The sequence below is a fragment of the Zeugodacus cucurbitae genome, chromosome 5 (assembly GCF_028554725.1).
Source record: "Zeugodacus cucurbitae isolate PBARC_wt_2022May chromosome 5, idZeuCucr1.2, whole genome shotgun sequence".
Taxonomy (NCBI): domain Eukaryota; kingdom Metazoa; phylum Arthropoda; class Insecta; order Diptera; family Tephritidae; genus Zeugodacus; species Zeugodacus cucurbitae.
This window is the reverse complement of record NC_071670.1, coordinates 18,744,165-18,763,266: the sequence shown is the minus strand read 5'-3', so window position 1 is coordinate 18,763,266 and position 19,102 is coordinate 18,744,165. Positions and strand designations below refer to the sequence as shown.

At 34.8% G+C, this 19,102-nt stretch overlaps 3 protein-coding genes and 1 long non-coding RNA gene across 4 annotated transcripts; 1 reads left to right on the top strand and 3 right to left on the bottom strand.

Moving 5' to 3' along the window:
- Nucleotides 1-5,968: 5,968 nt before the first annotated feature.
- LOC114803519 (uncharacterized) lies at nt 5,969-6,647 on the bottom strand. Its single transcript, XM_054231650.1, has 2 exons — nt 6,342-6,647; nt 5,969-6,224 (listed from the first exon to the last, which is right to left on the bottom strand). Exons 1-2 carry the CDS (start codon nt 6,475-6,477, stop codon nt 6,067-6,069), a joined length of 294 nt encoding a protein of 97 aa, XP_054087625.1. The 5' UTR covers nt 6,478-6,647; the 3' UTR covers nt 5,969-6,066.
- Nucleotides 6,648-8,924: 2,277 nt separating this feature from the next.
- Nucleotides 8,925-9,569, bottom strand: LOC105215144 (uncharacterized). The gene is made up of 2 exons (XM_011188919.3): nt 9,410-9,569; nt 8,925-9,319 (listed from the first exon to the last, which is right to left on the bottom strand). The coding sequence occupies exons 1-2, from the start codon at nt 9,465-9,467 to the stop codon at nt 8,964-8,966; spliced, it is 414 nt and encodes a 137-aa protein (XP_011187221.2). The 5' UTR covers nt 9,468-9,569; the 3' UTR covers nt 8,925-8,963.
- Nucleotides 9,570-15,986: 6,417 nt separating this feature from the next.
- On the bottom strand, nt 15,987-16,445 carry LOC105215143 (glycine-rich selenoprotein-like). Its single transcript, XM_011188918.3, has 2 exons — nt 16,285-16,445; nt 15,987-16,223 (listed from the first exon to the last, which is right to left on the bottom strand). Exons 1-2 carry the CDS (start codon nt 16,337-16,339, stop codon nt 16,108-16,110), a joined length of 171 nt encoding a protein of 56 aa, XP_011187220.1. The 5' UTR covers nt 16,340-16,445; the 3' UTR covers nt 15,987-16,107.
- A 323-nt stretch (nt 16,446-16,768) lies between these two features.
- Nucleotides 16,769-18,376, top strand: LOC128922250 (uncharacterized). The gene is made up of 3 exons (XR_008471472.1): nt 16,769-16,948; nt 17,911-17,974; nt 18,051-18,376. It is a non-coding gene; the product is annotated as an uncharacterized LOC128922250 (long non-coding RNA).
- Nucleotides 18,377-19,102: the final 726 nt, after the last annotated feature.

The window sequence follows — 19,102 nt, the reverse complement described above, 5'->3', positions numbered from 1 at the left end:
GAGCAGAGGTAACTAAAGGCTTGTCTCTTGCTACATGCTGTATGATGAGGAGCAGGTACCATCACTGCTGATAAAAAGGCTGGTGCAAGAAAGCGAGGCGTCCAGGAGTGTATTAATACTTGGATGCGACTCCAATGCACACCACTCACTATGGGGCAGCTCAGATATAAACACAAGAGGTGAGCTACTTTTTAGTTATTTATTAAGCACTAAGCTATTGCTGTGTAATAGAGGAAACACGCCAACTTTTATTACCAGAAACCGACAAGAAGTATTAGATATAACACTTGTGTCGGAAGAACTGGTAGACAGAGTAATACGATGGAGGGTTCTAGAAGAACACTCCTTTTCCGATCATCGGTATATTGAATGTGTACTGAGTGACAAAGCAGGTCAAGATAATAAATATAGGAACCATAGGAAAACAAACTGGCTAGTGCATATGCAAGAGCTAAAGAGGTATATCCGTATGACTCCTCCATTCCAACCTAAGAGCAGGGAAGACATAGATTCCTTAGTTGAAAGGTTCACAGAATCTTATCAACAAGCATTAGAAGTGGCATGTCCACTTACTCGCAGTAAGGGAAGAATTAGACCCCAATGGTGGTCCCCCGAGCTCAAGAAATCGCAGAAAGAGTGCAGGAGGCAATTTAACGTAGCGAAACAATCCCAAGTAGAGCAAGACTGGGAACGATACTATAGCCTTCTCAAGTTATACAAAAAGGAAATTAGGAAATCAAAACGTAAATCGTGGAAATCCTTCTGTGAAGAAATCGAGACGACGACAGAAGCGTCTCGGTTAAGAAAAGTAATAGCAAAGGCTACACATAACGTTAGGTACCTACAGAAGCCAGATCAGAGCTGGACGGAATCCAGTGAAGAAACCTTAAAATTGCTGATGGATACTCACTTCCCGAGCTCAGAGAGCTCCACCGCTGAGTATACTCTAGACAGAGTAGTGGACACAGATCCTAATATTGGAGACTTAATATCAATAGACAAAATAAGGTGGGCAATTAACAGCTTCAAGCCTTTTAAATCTCCGGGGCCTGACGGTATATTCCCGGCTCAATTGCAGAAATCGCTCAGTTATGTAACGGGCTGGTTAATAAGCATTCTTGAAGGAACCCTTCGGTTAAATTACATTCCTTCATTGTGGAGAAAAGTGAAGGTAATATACATACCAAAAGCGGGCAAAAGCTCTCACACAAGTCCAAAAGATTTTAGACCAATTAGTCTTTCCTCATTTCTACTAAAAACACTGGAAAGATTAATAGAAATTAACATAAGAAGTAAGCTAGCTCCGGAAAAGTTAGCAGTTTCGCAGCACGCGTACTCCAAAGGAAAATGCACGGAAACCGTCTTAAACTCGGTGGTAACAGAGATTGAAAGGGCTCTAGTGGTAAAGGAATACGCTCTCATAGCCTTCTTAGACATAGAAGGCGCGTTTAACAACATCCAGCCGAAGGCCATTATTAACGCGCTTTAAGATCTGAACGTCTCGGAATCACTCATGAAACTTATTGAACAGATGCTTCTAGGCAGGTTCATAACTTCAACGCTGGGAGTTTCGACGATGTGCAGATCTGTCCAAAGGGGTACACCTCAAGGAGGCGTGTTATCCCCACTTCTATGGATCCTAACAATGAATAGTATGTTGTTAGATCTAGAGAAAGGGGGAGTACATGTGGTGGCCTACGCTGACGATGTGGCGGTATCAATTAGGGGAAAATTCCCACATATACTCTCGGACCTTATGCAAACAAGGCTAAATGAGATAAATCGTTGGGCAAAATCATGTGGATTAAGCCTAAATGCAACCAAAACTGAACTAGTGATGTTTACAAGAAAACACAAGATTTCAGAGTTCACACCACCTTCAATAAACGGCACCTCGCTACCAATAAATGAAAAGGCAAGCTACCTGGGACTTATTTTAGACAGGAAGCTGTTATGGAAACCAAACTTGGAGGCCAGGGTAAAGAAGGCAGCTTTGGCACTATACACTTGCAAAAGAATGGTTGGACCAAAATGGGGATTAACTCCCCGCGTATCACATTGGCTCTACACAGCTGTAGTTAGACCGATAATGACATATGGGATACTGGTCTGGTGGCCAATTTACAAGAAAACACAAGATTCCAGAGTTCACACCACCTTCAATAAACGGCACCTCGCTACCAATAAATGAAAAGGCAAGCTACCTGGGACTTATTTTAGACAGGAAGCTGTTATGGAAACCAAACTTGGAGGCCAGGGTAAAGAAGGCAGCTTCGGCACTATACACTTGCAAAAGAATGGTTGGACCAAAATGGGGATTAACTCCCCGCGTATCACATTGGCTCTACACAGCTGTAGTTAGACCGATAATGACATATGGGATACTGGTCTGGTGGCCAATAATTGACAAGAAGTACGCAGTAAAGCGTATGGTAAGTTTACAAAAAGCTGCATGTATATGTATCAGTGGAGCTCTCAGAACAACGCCGAGCCAGGCATTAGATGCGATTCTGTATTTACTGCCTGTAGATCTATTTTGCAAACAACAGGCAGCGAAATCGGCACTAAGGCTGAGAGAATCGTCGCTACTGCAAAACTGTAATAGGGGGCAAGTTCCCATTTATACCGAATAGTACGGACTTTCGAAATCCTATAGAAATGAATCTAAACTCAGACCTACACATATCCTTCCCCTCTAGAGAGGAGTGGGAAATGGGAAAAGTGGACAAAGATTATGGGATAAGTATCTATACAGACGGTTCAAAACTGGACAAACGAGTAGGAGGCGGGGTATTTTCAGAGAAACTGGATACCAGAATCGCTTTCCGATTACCGGATCACTGCAGTGTTTTCCAAGCAGAGATCTCTGCAATTAAAGAAAGCCTTCTCGTTTTGTCAAAAAGAGTGCTAACAACTAAGCACATATTCATATTTTCGGATAGTCAAGCGGCTTTAAAATCACTAAAGTCGCATAGAATATCATCGAAGATAGTGAAAGAGTATTTGGATTTACTAATAGCAATGACATCATATTTCACGATACACCTGCAATGGGTCCCGGGACATAGTGACATTCCTGGAAACTGTGTAGCAGATGAATTAGCCAGATTGGGCACAACATTGCAGTTAGATGCTAATAAAGAGGGAATTTATATGCCTCTGGCAACGTGCAGTTACATAATAGATAAACATGCTCTTGATATGGCTGAATCACAATGGAAACAATTAACGACTTGTTCCGTAAGTAGACAAACATGGCCTGAATGGAGTAAGAGCCGCACTTGTCGTTTACTGAAATTTAGTAGGAATGACACAAGAACCCTTGTAGGGGTGTTAACGGGACACTGTCTGATTGGTAGACATGCCAGCAGGCTTGGGTTACTTAGTAACGATTATTGCAGAAGCTGCCAGGAAGAAGAAGAAGAAGAAACGATTACACACCTTCTATGTGGATGTAAGGCTCTGTATAGGAAAAGAATTGCGACTATTGGACGCGGTTTTCTCGAGGATGTGGGTGAAGTTGCTCATATCAAATTATGTGAACTTTTTCACTTTATTAAGACCACAGGGTGGTTCAAAGATGACCCTAGAGTGTGAGGGATCTTAGTCCCAGTGGTGTCACAATGGGCCTCCAAAAGGCCTAGGTGCGTCGTTTCGACAACCACATAACCTAACCTAACCTAAGTTCTCAAGATCCTTCAGAACATGTTCATTGTGTAAATACTGAGAGTGTTTTATTATCGAAAAACGTGTACTACTGTATGCATATATGTATGTGCACTGCTATACTGCAAGGTTTTTGTGAGTTCACATTTCGATAAAATGAAACATATTTGGGTCTCAAAATAATCACATTAAATTAAATAACTCAATCATATTTAAAATGTGTCCAAATATCTTAATTAAATAAATAATTGTAAGCAATAGGCTTTAAATTTAATAAATTTATTATATTTATAGATTATATTTATTTAGGAATTCCAAATCATAAATAGCTATGGAAAATATATGTAAATTGTTCATTGGTACCGATAGAACTGCCATTAATTTTGACGAAGTGAAACCTTCTAATAAGGAAGTAACCATGTCAAAAATTGCCATCATTCTTAAAAGTAATATTTGACTATTTGCCAGCTAAAAGTATTATCATAAATTTCATTCAGCATGAAATGATATTTGTTCATTGGCTACAATAGAATTGTCATTAATTTTGACGAAGGTAAAACCTCTTACAATTTTAAGGAGCATAGGAGCTTCAGACCTTGAAGTTAAAATATAGCGGGATTTGAATTAGATAGAATTGAAAGAGATTGTATGATTGTAATTGTTCAAATTCATAAATTATCCGCATCGTGTACTTAAGCTCATTAAAGATCATCATATATATAAAGACACCTTTCTTCCTATATAACACTAATTTAGTTGTTCAGCTATAAATCCACTTTCAATTAATATTATTAAACAAATAAATAAAAAACAAAAAAAGTTTTTTTTTGTTTAGATTTATTAATGTAATAATTTGTTCTAAATCCTTGGGCCAAACAGTCAATTCAATTAACAATGTGTTAAACTATGTGGTTAAAGGCTGGGCAATTTACTGGTCTTGACATATCCTACAAAACGACGCTATACATTATTAGTTTAGATATTGTGTAAACATGGAGTTCACTAACGCCGAAATTCGCGCTATTTTAAAGTTTTTCTTCGTTAAAGGGATTTGCCTTAGAGAAACGTTCCGTGAGATTAATGATGTTTTGGGGGATGGTACTCTATCACTTCGAACTTGGATACACAAAAAAGCTTGATATTTGGGTGCCGCATGATTTGACGCAAAAAAACCTTCTGGACTGAACCAACGCCTGCGATATGCTGCTGAAACGGAACGAACTCGACACATTTTTAAAGTGGATGGTGATTGGCGACGAAAAATACGACACATACGGCAATATCAAGCGAAAACGGTCGTGGTCGAAGGCCGGTGAATCGTCTCAAACAGTGGCCAAGCCGGGAAGGTTTTGCTGTGTGTTTGGTGGGATTGGAAGGGAAGCATCCACCATGAGCTCCTCCCATATGGCGAGAGGCTTAATTCTACCACCAAAGATATTTGCCAACCGAATATTTAATAATAGAATCTTAAATTAATCACATAAAATAAAATAATTGTTTCATATTTACTATGTGTTCGAACATATTAGAAATAATATTGGGAGCTAAAATACTATCCGAATAATGCATTGTTGAAAGGGGTTCTCCTAAATCGTATGGAACCTTTCATTAGTTCGACTGTCGTTAATTTTGAAGAGGAGAAATCTTTTTATAACGAAGTAACCATGTTGATATTCTTTAAGGGTCATACGTATTTAAGGTAGTATCTCTTGATGTTAAAATTTGGCTGTATTCAAATAAGATTGATTTTTCTATAATAAGGACCATATTCCTTAGTACTAATTTCTGACTATTTACTCATTAAAAGTATTATCATAAATTTGTATGGAAATGAAATGAAACGGATAGAACAGTCATTAATTTTGACGAAGTGAACCCCTCATATAACTTGAAGGAGCATATGTATTATAGATTTGAATTTAAAGTATGACGGTATTTGAAGAAGATAGAATCCTTCTAGTATTCTAAAATAGACACCAGTAGCAATTTCCTTTTTGGTTGTTTCGTAAAACTGCTTCTTGGTGAGATTTTTTAAGATGACCAAAGTTGTTGACTGTAATTGTTTAAATTAGTTAAATGTTCGCTGGGTGTATTGAAGTTCAACGAAGATCATCTAGTCTAGTATAAACAGATACAAATATCTATACAATAATAATGTTCCTTCAAAAGTAAAGGTACTATGGAGGATCCTGCTATTACCGAACATGATTAACATAGCTGCTCAGCAATGAATCCACTTTCACTCATTATTGTAAAATAAAAAAATAAACCATAAAAAAGCAAAATCTTTTTTGTTTATCATTTTAGATTTATTAATGTAATAATTTGTTCTAAATCCTTAGGCCAAACAGACAATTCAATTAACAATGTGTTAAATTATGTGGTTAAAGGCTGGGCAATTTACTTGCCACCGCCGCCGCCACCACCACCGCCTCCGCCGAGTTCAAGGTTGAGACCGCCACCACCGCCGCCGCCACCGCCTCCACCGAGTTCTTCAAGGGTAAGACCACCACCGCCACCGCCGCCGCCGCCACCACCGGGCAGAGGTTCTGGCATGGCTGTAAAGAGAAAACATTGTATTTGTTATTAATCGAAAATTCGATTACTTGAGTAAATGTATGTGTGTATATATAAAGTGTTGTTTTGCTAAGGTTTTGCTGAATCCTTTAACTCACCCATAGCCATCGCCACTAAGACCAGGACAAAAGCAAAGAGAGCAAAGAACTTCATGATGCAAATACTGAAACTGCAATGTCTGAAGCAACAGTTAGGGCCGATATTTATACTCGGCAACATGCTGAGCAGTTTCATATCAAAAGCAGCTGACGCAATAAACTTGACCTGGTGTTTTGATGCGCCCGCAAACGCATAGCTGATAGCAGCGCTTAAGCCTTACTCGTATGTATGTACATATGTATATTCTTATGTATGAAGCTTGGTTTTTACACAGTCCAAAGTTGTATAGCAATACTTACACATGCATTGTATTGATTTGATTAAAACTGGCGCTTAAGTAAATATATGTATTTGTATATGTGAGTATTTATATAGAAAGTCTATTTGTTCGTATTTTTATTTGTAAATACCTCTGTATGGGTGTGCACTGCAGACGGTGTTAATTGTCAACACAGACAATATGACTTAAAACGTACAAAATCAAAAAAAAAATACCGGTAATGAAGAATACCGTTCTACGAATAGAAATTAATGCGCAATAAGCGCTTAACTTATTTAGATCGTCGATACAAATATACATACATACCAATATACACACAAATACAACCGATTGCCTACGAAGTGGGCTTATATATAAGCACATACACGTACAAATTTAAATTGAAGAAAAATCTATAATTAATTTAGTTTGGAAATCACCATTTTCCTGCGATTAATTATCAATAGAAACAATGTTTCCGTGAATTCACTAATCTGTACAAGGTCGTCAATGCCAAACGTGTAAAACAACAACTTGTCAACGAGTTGAAAACAAACTCATCAAACTCTTGTCATGCCTTCAGTTGTAAATGACATTTGATTAGTTGCATTTTATTGAGGAAATCTTGACTAGAAATTATCACATTAATAACTAAAAATTGTTTACTGCCTATTAAATGTAAAGAGTTATTTATTCGAACATTAATATGCAAATTATATATAATAACCATAACCATAACCAATACAGGGTGTTCTCAAAATTACTTTGCTTTAATTGATGGAACGATAAAAAATTGTCCATTTTCAATAAGGAGGGAACGGAGTAACTTGTTATGATCCTAAGTTCTCACTTTCAGAAACTAGATGATATAGATCGGCAGCAGACAGAGCCGATATCTAGATTACTGCTGACTGAGACAGAGTAACTTCCACGACAAGTTGAAATTTACAGATGGCTTAAGCACGACCACTGGCGATCAGGTGTCATTCAAACCTTTCTTTCTCAAATAACCAAGGAACCAATTAAAGTTTTCCGCATATGCGATACTAAGTTCTAAATGAAAAGTTCTATCAGCTTTTTGATTTATAATTTGTAACCCAAAACTTTTTCAGTTTTGCTTAACTAAAAGAAATAAGCCAATACCTTCACATAGTCAGTCTATAGACAAAATTAAGAGATTTCTACCATATCTTCTTGAAACTATATATCGATATCGAACCGAATAAGAAATGTCTTAATAATAATTTATTATTAAAAGACAGTAGTATTTATACTATACCCTCAAAATTATTATCTTTGTCCTCAAGTTCTTTCGTAGCCGTTAGGCACCCGATTATCATCAGAAAAATGTAGGATATTGAAGTTTTTGATAATAAAAGAAATTTCACACTGAAATCTCACCAATTTTAAAAAATATATTATATCTCGAAGAAAATAGTTAACTCGGCAAAACAAAGAGCTTACAAATGATGGTGAAAACTGAGAAACAACGATCTCCCTTAAAAGTGCTAGAAAGTAATGAAAAGATCATGGAAATCTTTATAGATATTTTTGACCAGATTTTGTAATGGTAATGCTCGATATATTCGAAAAATACAATTAAACAATTTAAGACCATTTATTTCAGTAGATCTATTAATAAACTCGCTACATATAATTTATTTACATTTTACCCGGGATGAATCCTAAGTATTCTCTTATGCTACAAAACAATACATATCTCTCCAGATTCAAGTGTTCCTGACTGTTCATTGTACGTTTCCTGCTTATTTCACCTGATCCTTCATCGCAATCTGATCGAAATCTCCTGAAAGATTACAAGGTGAAATCATGAAGCGGTAAACTTCCATATTGACTACACGCTTTACTCGATTTAAGATCTAAACAGCTTTGGAAAAAATATCTCGCCTCGAAAACAATCTCCTTAGTTCGAACTCAATTACTTCATTGAAAAATGTAAGGCCCTTCATATGATTATGTTGCATTCCTTTTTGCATTCCCAATGATAAGAGTATGTCATCTTGGTCGAGTGCTATGAAAAAGCCGAGTAATTATAATAATCTTGGTGTCATATTCTTTCTCTTAATCGATATAAATTTTCTTGTTCTTCATAGAATAAAATTAATACAACGGAGAATGGGTATAAAGATATAAATAATTTTAATTTTTTTTATAACTGTCCGATAGTTTTGCGAAACACTAACCATTATATACAGAATCAGAGAGAGTGAGAAGTTAAAGTTATTTTAATGAGACTAATCACCCGATCTGAAATATCATCAATCTACTAATGACTATCGATAATAAATAAATACTAATGCAGTCTTAGAAACAGAACAACTCTTTATTTTCGCAAACAGAATTAATGACCTGGAGCACCAGGAGCACCGGGAGCACCATCGTTACCACCTTTACCACCGTCACCTCCATTGTCATCGCCTCCATGACCACCGTCACCACCATGACCACCGCCTCCATTGCCACCACCGCCATTTCCACCACCGCCGCCATTGCCACCGCCACCATTTCCACCACCGCCACCATTTCCACCACCGCCTCCATTGCCACCACCACCATTACCGCCATTACCTCCGTTATCTCCGCCGCCGCCTCCCCCTCCTCCGCCGCCGCCATTTTTACCAGGCTCACCAGGAGCTCCATCACTATTACGTGAGCCGGCTGAACGCTTCTGCCTAATCGGTCCCTCAGGCTCTCCAGCTACAAATACAAATAAATTTAATTTTGTAAAAATTGTCATAAATAATGAATATTTGAAAAGTCATAAATTTATATATTATAGGGACGCACCGTAACTCTGGACCACCATAATGGTGACCACCAAACAGAAAACGAGTAAAAGCTTCATTGCAACAATTCTCGCTGAATACTGAATTGCGATTGATGAGCTAATGCAATGCTACCGTGTTTTATACACTGGACATCACAAATAAACGCATAAAGAGTAGCAACAACGGATAAGGTATATACGCGTATATACAAGTGACATACATATGTATGTGTGCATAATATATTTAAGTAAATTGGAGTAAAGTCAAACGGAATAATGGTGTGCCTTTAAAGCAAATTATATTTGTACTGTGAAATGTGACAAAAGCAACCAGCGGTTGGGAAATTACTAAACTTTCACTATTATACATATGTATGTGTGTAGGTGGGTTGAGTAATTTTTATTCCTACAGTAGAGTCTGCTCTTATTAGGCCCGCAAGTCAATGCAAGCTTAACTTATTATCCTTTTCGTTACATATTACAGGTTTGTTAGATATATCCTCAATTTTAGCGTTCATACTAAAGAATCGGTATGTCTATAAGAGCTAAATTTCCAAAACAAAAATTTAACTCAGTTACAATTCTAACGAGTTCATTCTGTGATATAGGAGTTACATTATATATATATATCAGTAATTAACGAAAAAAGTATCATATTTCATAAATGTATCACGACCTTCTAAATTTACCCTATTACACCCTTCTAAATTTACTCGCTTATCACAGAAACTAATCATCCCATTTATAATGCTTAAGAAGTAAATCATTCAGGGTTCACCATACCTTGACGTAATGAAAGTCCGAAAACCTTTACTCACGCAGTCAATTTTTTGAATCCACAAACAATTTATCATTCATACATAATTGCTGTGTTGGTAATCTAAGTTCATTTTATGCCTCCATGATTCACTATTTTTTTATCGAAAACATTCCAACATAAACTTTATCCAGTCTCGAAAGCTTTTTTGAAATGGTCACGATTTCATCATTTCAAAATTTTAAACTTTCCTCATAGCCTAACCTTACTCTAAACAAACTTTCTATTTTCTGGTTTATTTAGAGAAAGTTTCTGAAGGTTAGGAAAGGTGTCATGTTTCATACATATAAGAGTTCAGATGTAAGAAATCCATCAGCTATCCAAAGAGCATAGGTTGCTGGGTTTAGAGAACTCTATGTCAGCCTATCATTGAATCATTTTAAAGAAAAACATATTTATTATTCAACAAAGCTGCCACTGAGGTCTATAAATATTTTAGCGATCTTCCAACATTTCGATAATATTTTAATATGATTTTTTTTACAAAATATGTTGCAACCTGCTTTTTAACTCTTATTTTCACAAAATCTCATTAAAACGCGCAATTTGAGTTCTGAGAGTAGGAAAAAGTCGTTGTACTCAGATCTGGAGAATTCGGCACCAAATTTATGTAATTTCAACATTGTCATTAATTTTAACATTTAATTTATGGCACGTTACATTATCTTGCTGAAAGAACAATGTTTTCTTCCTGTCTATATGAGAACAACATCAGTTGTCTGATGAAATCTGTTGTGTTTCCATAGTTAGTCGATCGTTGTATTGAAAGTGAATTTGAAGTAAACCAAATCTGTCTGTCTTATCAGTACTGAAGCAGTATAATATAATTTTAGCAAGTATTGGTAGCGCAAAATATTGGAGTAACATATATGTAAATTTGCCAAAAGAGAAAAGTTAATAACTAAAGAACTTATCTTAATAAGCACAAATTATCAGATAAGACTCAGTTTCTTCGTTTTTTCGAATCCACGCATTGTTAAAATTTATATCCCTTTATAACGAGTTATCGAAAATTTACTGTATATGCATTTTTATTGCTTTTATATATAGATATGTTAGTGTAAATATGTAAGTAAGTAAACATATATTTAAATTCTTACATATCAGTCTTCTATAATATATTTAGATGTTACATGTGCAAATTCATGAGGCATCTGTTGAAATACATATTTACTAGGGTTGCCATTTTGTGTTTTAATAAAATTCTTTTGATTTGAAGTAACAATGTCGCTAATTAAAAAATATCCTTGAAGGATAGATTAAAATGGAAATAGAACAGGGAACTCATAATCGATGCCTCCAGCTATCGTGAAATCAAACCAAAGGGAGGTCAGTCTTGAAATTCAACGTAGAATAACCTCTTTCAAGATGTGCTGCTTTAATTAAAGAACTAAGAGACAAACTCTTCAAATTTACGCTTCATAGGTCTTAAATCCTCTTATTTGCAATGCTTTATAATTTATGATAGAGACAATAGGAAGAGCAAGAAAAGTACAACTAAACATTAGAATACGTTCTCATTTGTTCCAAATTCCTAATAATGCTAATGGAGTTATTTAAAAATTAGATGGCGTATTCTCCACAATCCAAAATATATGGCAACCTTATTCAACCTATAGAACTTAGCAAATGTGCACTAATTAAATAAATAATTTATAAATGACAAATTTTGCAACAACTGGATGAATCACTAATGAGACTTCATCCATATTAATGTCTAATGAATGGCATCTGTTGTCAACAGTTTATAGTCATATAGACAAATGTGGAATATGTACATATTTATTTTTCTTTTTTAGGCTGTGTGCCAATCGGAAATATTTTACTCTATTTTAAATTGAGATGAAATGTTTGCTATGGTATAAAAGTAATTTGTATTTAATGGGCTGTAAAATTAGGGTTATCTACTCCAATTTTGACTTAAAAAAAAAACTCCAAACAAATGTTTATTCTAATATCCAAAGTGTTCTATAAAATCATTTGTATTTCACTTTATGCATAAATTCTGCACATTTTATGAGGATCTTTGATAACTCTCCCACCTCATAAACTGGTTTTTTATGCTTTCTAGGACAATTTTCTTCAACTTGAAAGTAATCGTTCGGAAGTAATGGTAAATATTGAAGGAAATGATATTTTGAAGAATAAACGGCACTGCTATTACATTTAAGGAATCCATAAAATACATATACTTTGCTGCTTAAATTGAGCGCAGAATTGCAATGAAATCTCGGGTTAATAACTTACACGTGCAGCAGTCAGTTTTTTATGATTTGATAAAACATCATCATTTATCATACTCAAGTTTGGGTTTCCGTACTTATTTGTTCATTAACACAGAACATTCTGAAAAATTTCAAATTTAATTTGGTATTATTGCCTCTTGAACAGGGACAACACATTTGCAAACTCATTTCGAGTTGCATACAACGTAAACAAAACAGTTTTAGCTTAATTTTAAATGTAAATAATTTTCATGTAAAAAATTACAAAAGTAAATATTTGCAAGTAAATGTCGATATATATGCACCTAGTACTTAAAAGTTTATGACTGCTTTGGGCAAGTAATGATTACTTGCTTACCACCAATATAATAAATAAATAGCATCTTTATTCAGTAAATATACAGGGTTTTCGCAAAGGACGCAAATAACTTTAAGAAATTAATTTTTAAATAATTTTAATTGAATTTAAGTTTAACCGAAGGAGGCATAGTTGCTATCGATTGACATACTCTAACTAAAGCGTTCTTCTTCTTTATATCACGATTTCTATTTTTCTTCAAAATAGTCCACAGTTTCGACGAGTACTTTTTCATTGTCGGTAAATTTATTTCCAGCGAAAATTTTCTTGATTTTACAGCGGATGTGCCTTAGGTATGTCTGCCGAGAAAGTTCAGGAATAAGTCCCAAACTTTTGGTGAAAACAAGAGGCTTAACCATGCAATAAAATGACTTACGAAAAATAACCTATCGATTACAAAAATTAAATATCGATTTATATTTTTGAAAATAAAAAAAAATTTAGATTCTATAAACCCCGAAGTTGTAAACTAAAAGACCGAACTTCCTTATTGCACCAGCTCCTTTCTACCAAAGGATCATAATAGTATCTTATCAAGGCATTTCAGTAACCAATCTCGCCAATCAAAATGTTAACCCTTAAGATACTCCGCTGAAGCTTTTTTGCAAAGTGAAAGTGCAGTAATGTTACTAAAATTATCACTAATTTGTAATATTTTAACTTATATTTCACTCTAGGTATAAGCAAGCATATGCCAATTAGCAATATTTTCATAACTTCCAAACAAAAATAGCAAGTTCGTCCAACCTTCTTTTAACCTTCTCAAAATGTAAACATAAACAAAAAACAGCTGAAAATGCCGGCTAAAACCGAATTTCATTTTGTTGTGGTTTTATTTATTTTTTTTTATTGTATTGTACCGCTTGATATGAAAACCTGTTCTCCAGCAACTCTCAGAGAATGCAAATAAACTATACATGTGTATAAAACTTTTTATTGCTTCCAGTCACAGCGATAAGACGAATGAACTGGATTTCCTAAATGGTGACAATTGTGTTCTCGTTATTAGCTATATGTATTTGTCGCTAATATTTTATGTCACTGCTGACGAACAACTGTCAATGAAATGAGCTTATGCGATAAGAAAACAACATTAAACACATAAGGAAGGCTTGAGAATGGGCGAAACGAAACATTAGCTGTTGTCACTTTATGAGGATAGCGAATTGAACAAATAACTGATATACCGAACATTAAAGCTTAACTAACTTCATGAGAGTAGTGAATCGGACATACTAAACATCGGAAATATTATTTTAACTTTATGAGAATAGCGAATTGAACAAACAGCTGACAGAATGATACCCAATAAGCTTGTCAATATATCCACATACTATATTTTGTATGTTATTGAATTCACCTCAAGAATCTTGTTATCGCTTTCACGTGAATACATTATTATACGAGTATGTATGAAGCTAGCTCACCAACATAGCGAACTGAGTTGTGGCGAATCGAAGAAACGTCTATTTTAATATTGTAACATTATGCGCAGGTAATAAAACTGCACAGCTTTAATAGGAAATTTAAATTCGTAGAAACGTCGCAGTTTCGTTGTGTTTGTTTACAAATATATGAAATTATTATTATTTATATTAATTAATTATCGGAAATGTAGGTAATGTACTTCTTAATGTAAATAATATATATGCATTGTATTGTTAATAACAAAATATGGAGCTCTATAAACAACTCGAAAATTGATTGAATAAACTTATTGCAGGAAATTTTGGGTTAGATTGTGGATGCATGCCTCAGGAGAGATGTCTTAGACTAATAGAGCTAAGTAATAAGTCCAAAGACAATTTAATCTCAATTTCGGAAGCGATATGCTTTGATTCAACAAACATCTAAATAATATTACAGTTAAGTCTCTTACTTGTACCAGACGAACTACATAAGGTTACAAGACAGGCTATGAGTAGAGTTCTGGTGTAAGGGGTTAGATTTGTTTCAAAATTTGGAAAAAATGTGTGTTATTAAATAGTCCGATATGTTAAAAACAAATATATCAAATCAATCCGGGTAAAGTTCTAAGGAATAAACTCGTACACTTTGGAAGTTCCGCTCATCAGTCCAAGTCGTCGTAAACGTTTATCTGAAAAATCAATTTTTCAAGTCGATGGACACGATAACTCGAGAAGCTATGAAGCGATTTTGTTCAATTTGAACGAACGATTTTTTTATTTATGTATATTACAACTATTTTTTTCGAGCCAAAATATGCAAAAAAGTGAGTTTGTTTTGTTAAAAATCTGCCAAAAATAGAAATTGAAGGTTTTATTTTCTTTCGTTCATTAACTAGGCTCATGTAGTATCGAAATATTTTTGGGTTATCGATTTTAGATCAACCAGTAATGAGTTATGATGTCCACGGCAAGAGCATTTTTTTTGAATACCTCTGAGATATGAGCTACCAACGGCTGAGTTTTTGGAATTTGTAAATAAAAATTTCAAAAAACACTGTTTAAATATACATATGTATATATTTTATCTGCTGAATTGATTAATTGATTAAATTAAAAATACACTTTTTTCTAGTATCTGAATCCCACATAACACCTTAAGCTAGATTAAATTTGGTGTTTCCAGACAACTAGATATACATTGAGATCTGAATACCAACTACTTTTGTTACGTTTTTAACAGAGGCAACTCGTGGACATGGCGTTAGTCTACTCTTATTCTAAATATTAAAATTAAGGAAAAATCAGAGTTATAGAACCTAACTGCCCACTTTCAAATAAGAGCTGGTACCCTTGTGTAATACGGCGTCCACTATTGTATGTAAAAGATACCAATTAAGACTAAAACAAAACATAACACTAACAACTCTAAGTTGAATTCTAAAGTATAGTAATATCTCCGGATATATTAACAATAAATAAATGCCAAAAGTATTCAAGATCGGTGAAAAAAATGGAGTTTGTATTTTGTATAGACAGCGACAATGTTTTGAAAATGATGTACAGCAACAGTATCACATAACGATTTTAAATTACCCTAATCGACTTAATTAGAATTTCATCCTTTGCTTTCTTTAAAACGCGAGAAAAACAAAGAATCGATTAATGATTACCAAAGAGGCCTTCTGCTGTGTAGAATCTGAAACTGTATTGCTAAGCTGCCTTCGAAGTACAATTGTACATTTTAATATGCTCTCTTCTAACAAAGAAATAGTTAAACTGAAAGATCGCTTCTTTTTTTGTGTATACATATATGTATGTAGTATGTATTTATTATGCGTTTTGTTTTATATTATTACAGTAATACAATCGATTTCCCAAAATAATTATAGACAGCTCATCTCAAACCGGCTTATTTACCACCACCACCTCCACCGCCACCGCCGCCGCCTCCTCCACCTCCTCCGCCTCCGCCACCACCACCAGGATATGGCTCAGGAATTGGGCGAGGCTCCGGATTAGGAATGGCTGTAAATAAATTCATTAGTAAATTACTAAGTATGCGAAATGAAATCGACTAAGCACTTACCAAATGCCATAGCCAGCATGGCTAGTGCGAAAACGAAGAGCGCATAGAACTTCATGTTGCAAGCTCAAAATCAGAAATGATCGAAGTGCGATGTAGCTGTCATATTTATACGCGAGTCTCTGCGTCTCGGATGCGACAGCTTATTTGTTATCAATTCGCGAACAAAGGGTTTAGTGTGAACGTATTCATGTCGCCGTATAAGAAATCCCCATGTGGACGAGTGCCATAAAACTGGATTAGGTAATACTTAAATTCATGTGAAATTGTAAGTACAATATATTCAAGTGTGTTATTTATTGTTGGTTTTACCTAAACATATTATAATAATAGGCCGATGTGAATTTCACTTTGTTTTGTACATATGTACTTTAAAATTTCCTTATTTTATATTGCCTTTTACGACTTAATAATTGTCCAATTGAAAATCGATGTTAAACTGATTTCAAAGTAGTCGAATAATGACTTTTACTTTCTATCCAATCACGCTTTAGTGACAATATTAACGCTTATTGCGAAGATTCAACAAAGCTTTTTAAAACTGTGACACAATCGTGACTTCCAAGTTATACATTTAAAACCGTTAAACGTTTGTGGTTTTCTCCGGTAAAGGGGATTTTTCTAGTATCCAGCACTAAACGGTCTATAATTCTCGCAAAAAAGGAAGGTGAGTTAGAATAACAGAAGCTGTCTATCGTGGAAATCCTGTAGTCATCTGTTTGAAACCGAACCGTCTCTCAGGTGCATCAAGATATCATTTCTACAGTACTTCGACGGCAATACGTCGACCAGACTGGGACAACTGCAGAAATGCCTTGAACGACCTTTCCTGACTCCCTCTCAATGAATGGCGTCCTTGCAATCAAATCACGACCCATTGTAGATGAGGAGGATGCTTTGACAGTTCGTTATTCCATAAAGTAGCATATCGAATTTTTGTACTCATTCTTAATATATGAGGAACTACTAAGAATTTCATGAAATATCCGTCGAGCCGTCAATAAAAATTCTCGACATATAATACTCTTTATAGATAGGTGAGATATAATTTTTGGAACGAATATCTTAAATTTTATACTTTCATGGTAAGTGAAGGATTTATAAACCTTACAGATCTCACTAGTTTAAAACATGACGATTAAGCAATCCATGATCATTACAGAAACCTACAATCTTTATAGTGGATAACATGGGGTAAAAAAATACAAAACCTGCTAGGAATATACTCTTAAACGTTCAGTTTTTAGAATGTATGGATAATGAATGACGGCTTTTATATTAAACAGGGAAATACAATTTAGATTAATTTGTATCTTCATTGCTTACTGTCTTCTGTAAATACGGGGATACCTCAAGCTATTATTGGCAGTCAAAGAAATTAAACAATATAAACCATATTACAGATAACTGAAAGATTATTCATTATTCCATTATTTTACAACAGTTCTATAAACAATTTTTTGACAAAAGAGTCTGGAATATGGATGTATGAATATGATATTGAATATTTAACAATATTGATTTTATTAAAATTCATCTCTTTTCATGGATATCATTTAGTTTCCCATTATTAGTTTTTAATATAAATAAAGATAATTAATTCGTTAAGCAATCACTGATCATTTGCAGTTGTTGAACAACATGAAGTTCGTTGTTTCTTTGTCGGTTGTGGTCTTACTCGCATTGGTTTTGGGTAAGTGAACCCCTCCTTGAGTTATTTACGAAAACAGTAAAGAAAACATTTCATTCTTTCTCCTTTGAATTTTTAGGTGGTGGTTGGGGAGGTAACGGAGGACGAGGTGGTCGTGGAAGTGGTAGAGGCGGTGGAGGTGGCGGAGGCAGTGGTGTTGGTGATGGCGGCGATGGTCACTGAAACAAAATAATGTTTGAACGAACAATCATATTACCTCAGAATATGTTGATCATAAAAGTAAAATATTTATTGATTGAAAATTAAATTTTAAATGTTTAATGTAAGGTTAGAAAGAAGATAAATATACATACATACTTAATATTTTTCAGAACTAAAAAATTAGGACTTTTATATTTTATAATAAAGCTTCCAATTTATAATTGTTATTGTGACAGCATAAAATCATACAGTTTTTTCTTTTTTTTTTGCTCTGCTTCCGCCGTTTTCCAATAGATGTCTCTAGGGTCAAGCACTGGTAGATTAAATTGTCTTATATCGATCTTGAACATTTGTGTCAACATTAACCCAACAAAATATTTGTAGAGATCTGTTTGCATCCCAAACTTATTCTCAACTGAAAATGTCACTTTTTGAGCCGAATTCTCGATATTTGCGGGAATTTTTGCTTTTCTTTTTTAATTCCAAGAAAAGTGCTTCTGAATGGTGATTAAGAAATAGAAGACCGACATGATGATGGAAGGGAGAAGATTTTCGAAGATGCTGAATTGGTTGCTAAAGCCAAGTGAAACCATCACAGTAGATCGATACCGAACGCAATTGATGCGTTTCAGCCGAGCACTAAAAGGAAAACGGCCACAGTACTATCTTACCCCACCTGCCGTATTCTCCAGACGTTGCTCCATCTGACTACCACTTGTTCGGATCGATGACACACGGTCCAGCTAACGAGCACTTCAGTTCTTATGAAGAAGTCAAAAATTGGATTGATATAAGGATCGACTCGAAAGATGACGAGTTCTTTCGTCTCGGAATACGCATGTTGCCAGAAAGATGGTCAAAAGTAGTAGCAAGGTATATCCTTGCCTATGGTTGACTCTATGAAGAGTACAGTGAGTGCATTTCGTTTAGCGATCGAAAAACTCTTGATATTTTTCAACGTTACTGTGC